Genomic DNA, 13,947 nt, shown 5'->3' on the forward strand with positions numbered 1-13,947 from the left:
ACCCCATGAAACCCAAAAACAACCCCTAACGTCTAGCATCATCTCTCGTACTGTACCCTTCTTGATCATGTCGCCGTATCTGGGGGAATGGCATGGTAGAAAAAGGTGTTGAAACTTAGGTAATTTAAGTCGGACTCTACTACACAAGACTTTTCCGCATCTGATACGGATGACTCTTTCGTCTCGGAGGATCCTAACGCAGAACGCTAAAGACAAAAATTTGGGATAGCGAGATTGAAGGGGAAGAGGGAGATATGCGGGCGAGGAGGAGAGAGTAACTACGTTAGTTACGTGGATGTCCAGGGCAAGGGGTCGGCTCCAGACGAGATTACCATGTCTCAAAGTGACGACAAAGGGCCGAGGATCTAAGACCGCATTATACTACACTAGTACACTAACTATGTCGTCCACTACGGGGTTTCAGCTACACCACGAGATTTCCAGGCCTCACGCCTTGGAAATTAGTACCATATAGCGGGCGAAGAGACGTCATAACAAGACGGTTGAAAGATAAAGGGAAGAAGAAAGGCGGGTTGGGACGGGACGGAACTGAAACCCGGACATGAGTCGGGGAGACGTCTCATGGAAAAAAGGAAACTCTCGGCGTGGAAGAAAGTAACCAAACCTGCTCATGCTGTGGATGGACAATACCCGTCTGGCGGAACAATGTTCCTTTGAACTGAATTTGCCCCCCGGAGAGATTCGTGTTATCTGATTCTTCTTTATCATCATCTTGGGGACGAGGCCGTGGGACATGCGGGATGTGGGTTGGTTAGAGAGACCTGGTCCATGTTCTGGTTTCGTGTATTGATGCGGAGGTTTCCGAGTTGACCTCTTCGAGTCCTTGCTCGGTATGTAGGATGAGTTGAATAAACTTGGTTCTCGAGTCTTACCACTTGGACGATCCTCTCGTCCCGAGCTGCAAGGCGCCGTTCCCAACGAATGCAGCCGCCCTTGTTGTCGCGAGTAGCCGCTGAGGCGGTGACGGAGACCCGAGACACAGATGGTCCAACTTGTTTGGCCCGTGACGGAATTATGAGGATGTCTTCAGCGGACGGCCACAGCCGTGAGAAGAAACCCGGAAACTGCAGGACGACGCGACGGGTTGTGGGCGGCTCTCAACACACGGGCCACACCACCCACACCTGCGGGGCTGGCCAGTCGTATGGGAAGAGGTGGATGCTCATTGTCGGAGCTGGCGGGGCGGCTTGTTTCAAGATGAATCGATGGCTTTTCGCTGCTGTCGTCATCCACGTTGTCCTTGCATCGAGTTTTATTGTTCTCTTCCAGTCTTCCTTTCCCGCTCATTCCCGCTCCTCTTCTCCGCAACCGCCCGGGTTTGTCATCTTTGACTGTTGAAACACCAAACGAGATCTGGCGGGAGATCCGCCCTCAGTCTTCTGGGCGTCGATCTCCACGGGCGTTTCGTGTGGGTATCGGTTAGAGACGACAGGTTTGACAAAGACCTGACAAAACAGTGAACGCGAACATGACGGGAGGTCTCAAACTTCTTTAACAATGACCGAAACTGTCTCGGTGAACCTGGAACGTGAGAAAAGACCACCCGTTGCAACGGTCGTAGCGTATCCATAATTCAAGCTTTTTCTTTTCGCGGTTCGCCTTGCCATCGTACCACATTGATTGGTTGCTGCACAGGGGGGTGAAAGGAGCTCGCATGAAGTTGCCCTCTCGAGTTGCGACCCTTTGGCTCTTGCCAAGTAACATTGTCGGTCCGCGTACCGGCTGCGGCACTGACGCTGACGTTTTTTTGTTCCGAGACGGGATGACAAGAGATGAGACGACGGCCTTAGGGGATGATCTCGTTCGCTGGTGATCCGTTGGGGTCTGCGGATGACTTCCTCTTCCAGGAAACATGATGCGCTGCCTCAGGATGCTTGCGGGCAAACACCGGGCGCAATTTAGAATCTTCCAATGATCGAGCGTGGGTCTGTGGAAAAAACAGCACATTCTCCTGAATCGGGTTCTTACTGTGTCTTGCGTGTTTCTCCGTGGCTGCATCGCTCTCGCCGGCCGTGGCGAATCCCATCTGATATCTGTTTGTCATCTTATCTCCACGGCCACAACCCAGGCCTCGCAGGAAGAAGCTTTGTGGGCGGACGGATTCCCCCAAAGCGGGCGGCCGCCGAACAAGACCGCTGAAAAAGAAGCCAAAAGTTCCCCATCCGCCCCGTCAAGTCGGGAGTTTTTAAGTGGCTGAGGACAGTTGCTGCTTCATGCAAAGGCAGTGACAGGTGGGAAAGAGCCCCTCTGCCCCTGACAGCGAAGTCCATGCGCGTTTCAGCGGTCACCCAATCGAGGCGACTGTGGCCAATGAGAGCGACGACACCGGCTTTGTCGGCATGCCAAGCGCCCAGTCTGCCCGGCTTTCAAGTGGAGGATTTGCGGGCGAGTTTGCGGGCCTGCCGGCGATCGAATGCCACTTTCTGGAACGCTTGGGCGCCATTGTCCTAGGCGGGCCGGGGACGGCGAGTCGCTTCCGCGCCCTGGAGGGGCTGGCTACAGAAGTTGGGGACTCGGACGGGACTTGAAGGGCAGTCTTGCATGTGGGCGACAGTTTGCCAGCTTCCTCTCCATTAACAGGACTCGAAACAGCGCGCGCGTAGCCCAGATAGGTACTTCCATGACAAGATGTGTACACACCTCATGTATTCAATTTTACATGTCAAGTATTTCCGGTTTATGGGGCAAATACCACATCTGCCGAGTTTGAGCTCGAGACGCCCCGTGTTTGCCTTCGATGGGGAGCAAAGAAAAGCACGCTTCAGGAGAACTTGATAACTCCCGTAAGAACAGCTTCCCAGGAGGGGGGTTCGTCCGACCGAGGTGATCAGGGATTGTTAAGTGTAACCCGTAATTCAGGCTCGAAGGGGGCAAGTTTCTTCGGGACGGGACCTGTGAATGGCTGGAGTACCCCCGAGAGTGTGCCCCACCCGGCCCCTTGGCGTGAAAATTACCTCCCCCTGGTACCGACGTGCGTGGCCGGGGAAGAGAGGGGTTGATCCAAATTGAGCCGGCCCTTCTTCATCTGCATTGAGAGCCCTGATCCTTGGGTCAGATCCGAAGACCACAACACGGAATCATTCTCTTCTTCTGCGTGACTTCCCTCCGCTTCCCACTTTCCGTAGCTGGCCTATTTTGGAGATTTGGCCCTTTTCTTGACACCCTTTTCTCTCTCCGTCGATATTCTCGTCCGAGCACAGAGAATCACACTCTCTCTGGCTTGAGCCGGTTCTCGAGTCAACATCCAAAATACCTACACGAGGAGTCACTGCACGAAGTGACAGCACTGCACAACACATCAACACCGACTGTGACTAGTTCACACACTGGAAACCACTCTGCCGCTGGACGCCGCGATCTCTTCGGCATTTTTATTTCGGCCATCCATTTCGGAACCGATATACTCACTCCTTTTACAAAAACAGTCTTGATACCCACATCACAACCACAACCTACCTGCCTTTGCAACTCAGTGAAACAAACAGACTTTCATCACTCCCCCACACCGACCTGCAGACAATCACCCGGAAAATAACATACAGATCGGCAGTCGACTCCCAGAACATCCCGCAGCAGGACTCGGCGACTTCTGGGAACCGCGACAGCGTTCACTTGGGAAAACCTTGAGGGATCCAACCCACGCTTTGAGAGCGTTTGACGAAAAACTTTTCGAGGACATTGATATTGTATCTGGACGACCGGACCTGGTTCGTCGCAAGAGAGAGGAATAGAAGGACAGGGTTTAGGAACTTAAGGAAGGGAACAGAGAAGGAACCGACCAGTCACCATGGCTAACCAGCAAGCGGCGGCATCGCGGGGGGGGGGAGGAGGAGGAGGAGGAGGCGGACACGGCGGTCCGCCCACCAAGGCGAGCCTCGAGGCCGCAGTCGTCAACGAGATGCTCTCCGACTATCTGCTTCTCGTCCTGGGCTGTATCTCGGTCGTCCTACTCGCTTGGAGGCTCACCACGCTCCTGGTCCGCCACGTCCGCACCGTCACATGTCTCTACAACGACACACAGCGATACTTCGCCCAGACGTCCGGCAAGTACGCGTGGTTCAAGCGCAACATCCAGTACGCACCCATCCTGGGCAAGCGCCACAACCGCGAGTTCCAGCTCAGCTCGGCCGTCAACGTCGGCACGCTGCCCACCCGGATGCAGTTGGTGTTTTTGATCGGCTACTTTGCAACCAACGTTGCGTTTTGCGTCGCCACCATCGACTTCTCCGGATCGTATGAGGCCGTCGCTAAGCTTGTGCGGAACCGGACGGGCTACTTGGCCGTGGCCAACATGATCCCACTGTTTTTGATGGCCGGGCGGAACAACCCGCTCATTCCGCTGTTGGGCATGTCGTTCGACACGTTCAACCTGCTCCACCGCTGGCTGGGCCGCATCGTCATCCTCGAGGCCCTCGCTCACACCTTGGCTTTCCTTGCCGGTAACGCGTCCTCGGAAAGCTGGGCTGCTGCCTTTGAGACCGCCACCACCGTTCCCTACATGCTGTGGGGGTTCATCGTAAGTTGCTCCCCATCAGATACCACGAACCACAGGGTCACTAACCGAGAAACAGGCCACCTGCGCGTTCGTCGCGATCGGCATCCAAGCGGCTAGCATCTTCCGCCACGCCTACTACGAGACCTTCAAGATCATCCACATCGCGCTCGCCATCCTGGCTGTCATCGGCGTGTGGTACCACCTCAACCTCAAGAACCTGCCCCAAATCAAGTACCTGTACGCGACCATCCTCCTCTGGGCCTTGGACCGTCTCGCGCGCTTCTTGCGCATCGCCTACCGCAACTTCGGCGCGGGCGGCACCAAGACACTCGTTGAAGCCCTCCCCGGCGGCGCATGCCGCGTGACCGTGACGATGGCGCGCCCCTGGACTTTCCGGCCCGGCCAGCACGCTTACTTGTACATGCCCACCATCGGGTTCTGGCAGTCGCACCCGTTCACGGTCGCCTGGAGTGAAGAGGCCGACTCCCACCACGCCGACGGCGAGGAGAAGCTGCCAGTGCGTCGCCAGGACATCCTCGGCGTCAAGAAATCCACCCTCTCTTTCGTCATCCGCGGCCGCACCGGGTTCACCGGCGCGCTGTACAACCAGGCGGCGTCGCGACCAGACGGCAAGATGATCACGCGGTGTCTTGTCGAAGGTCCCTACCGTGGCTCCAGCCGGTTGCACTCGTACGGCACGGTGGTGCTCTTCGCCGGCGGCGTGGGTATCACCCAGGCCGTCCCGCACGTGCGGGATCTGGTGGCCGGGTACACCAACGGCACGGTAGCGACGCGGCGTGTAGTCCTGGTGTGGACGATCCAGTCACCGGAGCATCTCGAGTGGATCCGGCCGTGGATGACGGAGGTGTTGGGTATGGAGCGGCGGCGTGAGGTCCTGCGCGTCATGCTGTTCGTCAGCCGGCCGCGGTCGACAAAGGAAATCCACTCGCCGTCGGCGACGGTGCAGATGTTCCCCGGGCGGCCCAACATCGACACACTGCTGGGTATGGAGATGGAGAACCAGATCGGGACGATGGCTGTGTCGGTGTGCGGGCCGGGCGCGTTGAGCGATGAGGTCCGCCGGGCGGCGCGGAATCGCCAATACCAAGGGAATGTCGACTTTGTGGAAGAGGCATTTTCGTGGTAGATGGTTGACGGGATTTCGAGAGATGAGGGAAAAGGATAGGAGAGATCTATGGCATTTAAGCTGGCGATATGAATGACGCACTACCTACTCCGAATGTCGGAGTATGGTTATGGACCAGGGAACATCGGATTTGGGAATTTGGGAACTCGGATTGGGATATAAGGCGGTAAGCGGCTTAGGGCGGGTTGGTGCTTGCGTAGCTCTGCTCGGCATTTTTCGCCCCGAAGTATCACGACGATTGTCTGTCTGTCTGGCTTTTGGGCAACCATGGCGCGGCGTTTTTCTGCTGGGAAAGGGAGGAACTAGCGTCGATGACGATCTTTTCTTGTACATTTTTTTTTGATGCTGTTGTCGCTTGCTGCTATCTCTCTTTTCTTGGTGGTAGCGGGGGAGGACTTCTGGTACATACATACCCTACTTTCTTTGACGATGAATTGAGGATGCCTGTCGCTCCTGAGATATGTGTTTGTGTTTGTTGTGTGACTTGAGGTTCAGTGCATATGACGTCGTAAAAATAGATTGCACTGCATTCTCGTGCTTCGGCAGGTGGGTAAGTAGGTTCATTGGATTGGGGAGAGTTTTGAAGTTGGCGAAATGGGGGCTTAGGAAGGCTGGGTGCTTGAGGGTATTTAAAGGTCGTCAAATTCGGCAGTTGTCTGATAATTTCTGAAAACTCTTTTTCGAAAGCCCTGCTACTTCCTTAGCTAGTTTCTCCTTGATTTCGTTGTTTCATAGTCGTAAAAGGCCTAATTATTGCGTGGTTGTACGTGCACAAAGGAATGTCTTACAGGTGTTGGATCAGATGATGAATGGCGAATGTCATAGCCCCACCTTCCAGGTTCCCCAAGCAAGTGCCACCCACTCACTCAGCTCCCCCACCTGCCAACACTCCCAGCTACGAACATCACTGTTTGTTTGTTCTTGACAACTGTCGCTTATCTGGCACGGTCCCTCTCTTCCATCTCATTGACGGGCCTCGGCATCCTGTTCATGTGAGGCCGCTCAGTCATCATTATCATCATTGTTTGTGCAACGTCGACGCCTACTTTTATAGACCTAAATACCTGTATCCTTCTCACCTGTCTCATCTTCCGTTCTGTCTCCCCGCTTTCGGTCTTGTCCTCTTGTCCTCCCTAGGCAACTTCTAGAACAAGGCCAAACTACCATCTTCTGCACGACCTGCCCAACTAAAAAGACCAAGTTCCGCATCGGAGTGTTCCTCCATCCTTCCACTAATCATCGGTTGTGAGCAACAGCCTTCACCTGCCACCAAAAGAACCGGAGTTGACCCCCGGCCCCGCACATGCGACTTCCCCCCAAATCCATTGAACTACCTCTCAAGGCATCCATCACCCACGGGCCATTTTTTCTCATTCTTATCAAGTTTTTGGTTCTGCCTTTCTCTGCTAGACAAGTATTTTTATACTTGGAGAACTTACCTAGCTGAGCCGTACGCAGGCCTGGCGACTCAGCATTTTGTTCCCTTTGTCGTGTGGTTGTCTTGCCTCTAGCAGGGGCGACACATCTTAGCAAGGGAACTTTCAAGCCTTGCTCCTAGATGCAACACGATAACAACCTCCTCTACAAGACTTCATCCGCCACACTGCCATCAGCAACCATGGGCCTCGCCTACAACACATATCTCAATAGCGCCCGTGTCTACGGCTGCAAGAACTGCAAAACCCACCTGGCGAACCACGATGACATTATTAGTCGTGTATGTACCTTTTCCACTTAAATATGTCTCCTACTCATTCTCTCACCCACGGCCCTTTCCCCGACAACGTTGCAACCATTTCTCACCCAAGACATCAACTTGATCACTGGTCTTCAACTTTTCTAACCACCCACACAGAACTTCCGTGGCCAGCATGGGAAGGCCTTCCTCTTCAACAGCGTAGTCAACATCGAGGCGGGCGACCCCGGGGAGCGCAGCATGACGACGGGCCGCCATATCGTGCGTGATATTACGTGCCGGGTGTGCGGCGATGTCGTCGGATGGAAGTACGACAAGGCCTACGAACCGACCGAGAAGTACAAGGAGGGCAAGTTCATCCTCGAAGCGGAGCTGCTGTGTACCGTTAGCTGAGAGGGCAGCGGTGAGCCCAGCGAGACTGGGGCTGGGGCCCGTGGCGTCGATGGGGCTGGGGACGGTCCCGGCCCGAGCACCGTGGGTGACGGCGGAGGTCGGGGCCGTGGTGGTAATCGTTGGATTCGGATGAGCCGGGGTGGTGGAAACAATGGCGGCGCTCCCAGCACCGGGGGTGACGGTGGAGGTCGGGGTCGTGGCGGTAATCGCGGTGGCCGGGGTGATGGAAACAATGGCGGCGCTCCCAGCGGCCGGGTAAATGACAACGGCAACACCGAGAATGGCAACAGGGATCGTAGTCTGTTTTGGCGTGGAGTGGGGAGGGGAGCGCCGTAGTGGGTGTTGCCGATGCGGCGATGGGTTGAAGGCGGTTCGGCTCCTGCGCTCGGTGATGGACAAGAGGGGGATGGGAGGGTTGGTTCGAGGGTGGAACAAGATAGACCTGAAACTGCAGTGGCTGGCCAGGCGGGGGCTGTGGAACGGGGGGCTGCAGTCGTCCCGGAACCGGGCGAGGAAAGGAGTCAACAACAGCAACAAACGCAACGGGAGCAACGGGAGCAACCGCCACCCCCCACATCATCATCACAATCGTTGTCACCGTCATCATCATTGCAACCAATGGAACGACCGCCTGCGAACCGTAGACCAGGAGAATCACAAAACGTGGACGTGGCACCGGCACAACAATCCTGGGACTACACCCTCGCATATCGCGAGTGGGAGGAAGGCCGTGAGAATGTACCGCTAGGACGAGTCGGCGCCCAGGGATATCTAGCAGCCATTCAGGCGGCGCGCACGGAACAGGGTTGGGCATTCAACTTTTTCTTCTCCTTTCAGAGGCGGCACGAGTTGCTCGGGGCATCAGTGGGCTTAGGACTACGGCTACGGGAGGGTATTCGAGGTTTCAGAGTGCTTCCTTCTTTGGAATTTCTTCGTGATACATGGGGCCCGGCGCGGCACCAGATGGAGGACCAGAGGCAAACGGAGCAGCAGCAGATCCAGCAGTCTCAGCAGCAGCCGCCGCAGCAGCCACCGCAGGTTCAAGGGAGTCTGCCTCCAAGCGCTGTTTTACCTGCGCTTCCTGCTCCGGTGGGCGAGGTTAGCGATGCTGGGGCTGCTGGCGATGTTGGCGATCAGCATCCACAGGAGCCTTCTTAGCCTTTGTTTTTATTTATTATTGCACCAATATTACGTACAAGGGAAATCAAGCGGCCTCGGACTTGTGTTTCATGCAATCGAGCGAGTCCACGCAACAGGAACAAGTGATATAACCATTGTAGTGAAGCCTAAACTAATCAACGCCCAACTCCACGACGGTGAGATATGTCAGTTTGATATGAGATATGGTACGCGAGGGAGAGGGAAAGGTGGAGAGCGAGAGAAAAGAAAGTCCAATATACGCCGTTCCCGTAATCCCATGCTGATTCCGTATCCTAGAAGCCCTGAAAATATCCTATAAAACGCCACTATCTGGTATGTCCGATAGTGTGCGACACCTCGATTCACTCGACAGTCAAGGGGTGAAGTGGAGAGCGACGGGAGAGTCGTGTTCACACATACAACTAGCCAAGAAAAGAACAACACTTAAAAAAACACACCCGCATCCTAGCTCCTGTCCTCTCCTCCATCACTCACGGCCCATCCTCATCTAGCTATGTTCAATAGGCTCCTCAGGCAACAACTCCTCCACCTCGCGCACCCGAAGGAACTTGAACGGCGGCTGGACGAGCCCGTTAAAGAGGAAGGTGAAGTAGACGAGCAGGGCGAAACCGACGACTTGCAGCCACTTGAAGGTCTCCCAGCCCAGGCCGAGAGAGACGATCCAGATGAAGAGGGTGCGGCAGGTGTCGATGGTGGAGCGCGAGGTGGCGCTGACGGTGCGGGTGACGGAGAGACCGAAGAAATTGAAGCCGCTGAGGGGAGGGGGGAGGTTAGTATTGTGTGCATATCTTGGGGGGAAACAAGGGAGAGGGGGGGCTTACCCGATGCTGACCATGATGAGCACGCTGGACACGAAGACGGACTGGTACTCCCAGAATTGGCGCCAGCCTTCGACCATGTCGAAGGGACCGTACCGGCCGGCATCGGTCCGGCCAATCGTGAAATGTAGCACGACCATACCAGCCAATGTCACGAGGAACCCAAAAACGCCTTCCCAGCCAACCACGCGGAGCGGCTCGATCGCCGAGCGCTCGAGGATCCATTCTTCCAGGACAAACTGCGTGGCGGTGAAGATTTGCGCGCCCGCAATCATCAACACTCCAACAATTACCATCAGGGCGTCGGCGCCGACCTCAGTTGCCCCTGCGCCGCCGTCAACATCCGTATCCGCGTGTTTCTTATCCGGCTGGATCGCGCCGGCCAAGCCAACGACCGCCACGCCGGCTACCACACCGACCAACGACAGCCACTGAAACGCATGCAGGTGGCGCCGGAGGAAGACGACACTGAACAGTCCGACGAACAGGACCAGCGCACCGCGCGTCATCTGGTAGATGGAGGCCGCTACCAGTAGCAGGCCAGCATTCATCAGCGTCGTGCCGAGGATGTCGCAGATGGCAGGCAGAGCCAGCAGTGTCACGCGCCAGCCGCGCAAGACAGAAGGGCAGTTGTGCGGCTTGGGGACATCGCAGTTGGGGTTGCCGGCTCGGGACGACGGGGCGAGGGGGGTTGTGGAGCGGATGCTCTCGTTGTCGGCGTCATCACGCGGGTTGGTGGTTTCTTCAGTGTCGTCGTTGATACCGGTAGGGAGAGGTTGGTAGGTAGCGCTTGATGATGACGACGGGGAAACGTAGCGGCGGTAGAGCGAGACGAGGCCAACGACGAGCCAGCAGCCCATCTCGCCGACAAACATTTGCAGGGTCTGGATCACGGGCTGTTCGAAGTGCCGGCGCTTCTTGGGGTCGGGGCTATCGCAGTCGCGGACGCATTGGTTATCCTAGATGGCGTAGAGAGTTAGTTCTCGGTGTGAGTGGAAGGGGCAGCAGAGGAGGATATGGAGAGGTCAAGACGGACTTGATATTTGGTCAAGAGTGTGTTGCAAACGCCCGTGAACAGCATCATGGCAACGAGAAACGGGATGATAGCCCGCGCGGGAATGATTGAGCCCGCCATGGCTGGCGATGGAGGTGCGTATCAACGGGCGGTTGTGGGATGTCGTCGAGATGGTATTCTAATCAGGGAGGAAATTGAAGGTCAAAGAGACAACGTCTCCGACGAGCGGGAGCGGGGGACTGGGTGGCCGTTCCAAACAGCCAAAAAACTATGATTAAACCTGTGCCCGTCTCCCTGAATTGGCTCGTTTTGGAGTTGTATAGAAAGAGCAAAGCCCAGCGCTCTCCTCTTGGAGGTGTGAGCGAGGGAGGAATGAGGTGAGCCCGAGGCAATCAAGCAAACCGAGCAGCTGACGCCTGGAGAGGTTGGAGGTGTGTTTCGGGAAAAGGCTGAGGTGGCTTGCTGTCTGGCCGCATGATGCAGTTGTGTGGAGCCGCTCCAGAAGCAGCATCACAGATACGATCCGCCTGAGATAAGGCCCATCTCCCGGGTGCGCCCTGCTGACCGATAGGCTATCGCTCACTGGCAACTGGCCACAACAGGCAACTTCCATGCACTGTGACTCGGAAGAGAGTGGAACCCAACCCCGGACTTTCAGCGCCTTGCAGCTCCGCAGCTACGCCCAACGCGAATGGAATGATCGGCCATGACTGATGAGAACCTTAATGGCCAGTTGAACAGACGCAAAAGAGCACATGTTCGCAAACTGGGCATCGAGATCGTCACCGGTTGTGAGACAGCACAGAAAATGCAAAAAACAAGGGAGTCATGGCGAAAACACTTGCTGGCTCTCAACCAAATGATTAATCTGTAAATGCAAATCGAGCGAGATCCATCCCTCGTCTAAGTATTTGACCCGTTTCTAACGCCATGGAGGGTATCCTGTGCTGTTGAAAAATAGAAACCAATATTACAACCCGAACCCATATCCGCAGACCCAACTCCGTGATCTAGTTTTTCCTTGACATGGCGGAAAGTCTCCCGTCTCAATGTATTCTCCCCGTTTTATTGCCCGCCAACGTCCGCCTTATCCCACTTCTTCTTCTTCTTGTCTTTCGGCATCTTATCCTTGATATTATTATAATGCGCGATCCCCAACTCCTTGTCCCGTTCCAGGCGTTCCCGGTCCTGCTCCGTCAATGGCACGCCCTCGATGCTCTTGACCGTCTTGCCCTCAAGAAAGATGAGAAGCCCCCCAGCCATGGCAATTAGGCAGGCAATAGCCACCAAAAACCCCGTCGCCCAACTTGGCCGGTCGTACCGGCTCATACCCCACATAATACCACAGAGACCGCACTGCGCAAAGGTATTCCCCACCATCGACCAGATCACAAAGTCCAGCTTCCACATTTTCGTATCAAGCGCCCGCGTCCCGGTCAGCGGGGGCTTGGGCATGTCCTTCTCGGGGATGGGAATGCAGTTCTCAGGCACGCCGGAGTTGAGGTTCCCCGGCCCAATGTGCACCGGCAGCGCCTGTGTGCCACGTAGACGGAACCAGCTGTTGTGGATGGCAGCCAGCCGACGAAGGGCGCTCTGGTCTTTGAAAATGCGGTAGCGGAGGAGGTAATACCAGTCGCGGAACCGCCACGGTGCGAGGCCGAACGCCGTGACGCAGAATAGCCCCGTGAGGATCTGGGCCGTATACTCGACCCATTTCCGGCGCGGCGAGTCGATGTCGTCGCAGGTCGGGTAGCACATGGCGGGCGCGGCGTTGCAGAGCAGGAGGAAGATCATACCGCCCCACGCGACGACGTTGAGGGCGTAGATGGTGATGAAAAACCCCATCGGGGTGGTGAAGAACTTCCAAAACGCTTTCAGCCCTTGTATGGTCGACTCTTGCCAGGTGTATTTTGGTGGGAAGTGGTAGCCGTTCTCGAACGGTTCGGTCAACTCGCGTGTGTATGGTGGTGGGCCGGTAAGGTTCGCTTCTTCGGAAGAGACATCGTCCCTCGTCGTGGTCATCGTTATCGGTATCCCCTGCGGTGCTGCTTGCCCGTTGTGCTGGAGGGGTCGGGACATTACGGTGGAGGTGACGTCGCCGGTTGCCGCGGCCAGTCCCTGTGGTGGGTGCGATGCCGCAAGCTCCTGTGACAGCCCTTGCATTGTCGATAATGTAGTTGAACTATTTCGTGGTCGGTTGTTGGAGGGGCGAGTCGCCACCTCGGTCAATGATTGATTTGAATGGGAGGAAAGGGGAGAGAGGAGGAAGAGCAGGGGATTGGAAGGTAATTAACGCTAACGCTAACTGTCCAGCGACAAAGGGCGAAAGGTAGCAGAAAACGAAAAACAGGTCACAGTGACGTTTGGCAGATCGTGAAACCAGTTGGTGATGCCCGACTATCAGCGAGGGGCACCTCGAAACAAAATCAATTCTGGCTTCAGACCAACAACTAACGTTACGGACGGGACCGGCGCTCGGGACGGACAAGCCGCACGGCAGGAACGAGGCACAGTGCATGTTGAGTGACGACACACCGCAGCCCCCGATCCGAGGCTTGGGTGTGCGAAAGCAACACCGCAGCAGCGAGCGCTTGCGTGGCAATGGCCTTGGCACATATCCTTCCATGGACTATCTTCTAACTAACCCTAACCCTAAGTCAGTCGCATTCCAGAGCGTAGATGTACAACCAAGTCGGCGTAACGCGGTTTCTGGCATTCGTTCATTTTTTTCAACAAGAACCCGGAACTAACCTTACTACCTACCTATGCTAATAATTAGAGAGTGTCACAGTTTACACAGTAGAGTAGCTAATGTTAGTGTGTATGTACGTACGGGGTCTGCCCACTAGGTGGGGAGCTGGCTTATCTCACTGTCTGTTAAAAACGTCAAGTCAGCTTGGCACGCTGCGCTAAACCTATTTGGGGTGTGTGCACACCTAACTTTGCACATATTTTGCCTCAACCGCCACCGTGGTAATAAATCGCATTTCCGCCTAGAACAGCCCGAAACTGAGGCTTTTCGCTCGGTTAGAAATTGATGCTGAAGGTGATGGGCCGTCACGGTGTTGTTCTAAAAGCTACGGGCCAACTCAACTGAGAGGAACTTTATCAGCGGCGCGCGCGCGCGGCCTGTTAGGCTTGAATCCTAGTCATGCGCAAGGCAACTCACTACCTAGCTTCTTAGACAATGTAGGTAAGGTA

At 55.7% G+C, this 13,947-nt stretch overlaps 4 protein-coding genes across 4 annotated transcripts; 2 read left to right on the forward strand and 2 right to left on the reverse strand.

The window, feature by feature from the left end:
- Positions 1-3,919: 3,919 nt before the first annotated feature.
- C8A04DRAFT_10032 (ferric reductase like transmembrane component-domain-containing protein) lies at positions 3,920-5,663 on the forward strand (the record flags this gene model as incomplete). The annotated part of the gene is made up of 2 exons (XM_062776441.1): positions 3,920-4,537; positions 4,593-5,663. The coding sequence occupies 2 exons, from the start codon at positions 3,920-3,922 to the stop codon at positions 5,661-5,663; spliced, it is 1,689 nt and encodes a 562-aa protein (XP_062639559.1).
- A 1,618-nt stretch (positions 5,664-7,281) lies between these two features.
- Positions 7,282-7,752, forward strand: C8A04DRAFT_10016 (protein yippee-like 3; the record flags this gene model as incomplete). The annotated part of the gene is made up of 2 exons (XM_062776436.1): positions 7,282-7,380; positions 7,519-7,752. The coding sequence occupies 2 exons, from the start codon at positions 7,282-7,284 to the stop codon at positions 7,750-7,752; spliced, it is 333 nt and encodes a 110-aa protein (XP_062639560.1).
- Positions 7,753-9,400: 1,648 nt separating this feature from the next.
- C8A04DRAFT_26007 (uncharacterized protein) lies at positions 9,401-10,866 on the reverse strand (the record flags this gene model as incomplete). The annotated part of the gene is made up of 3 exons (XM_062779770.1): positions 9,401-9,665; positions 9,735-10,690; positions 10,768-10,866. The coding sequence occupies 3 exons, from the start codon at positions 10,864-10,866 to the stop codon at positions 9,401-9,403; spliced, it is 1,320 nt and encodes a 439-aa protein (XP_062639561.1).
- Positions 10,867-11,811: 945 nt separating this feature from the next.
- Positions 11,812-13,264, reverse strand: C8A04DRAFT_35178 (uncharacterized protein; the record flags this gene model as incomplete). The annotated part of the gene is made up of 2 exons (XM_062783072.1): positions 11,812-12,966; positions 13,202-13,264. The coding sequence occupies 2 exons, from the start codon at positions 13,262-13,264 to the stop codon at positions 11,812-11,814; spliced, it is 1,218 nt and encodes a 405-aa protein (XP_062639562.1).
- Between the last annotated feature and the right edge of the window lie 683 nt (positions 13,265-13,947).

The sequence above is a fragment of the Dichotomopilus funicola genome, assembly GCF_033296635.1.
Source record: "Dichotomopilus funicola strain CBS 141.50 unplaced genomic scaffold C8A04scaffold_10, whole genome shotgun sequence".
NCBI lineage: Eukaryota > Fungi > Ascomycota > Sordariomycetes > Sordariales > Chaetomiaceae > Dichotomopilus > Dichotomopilus funicola.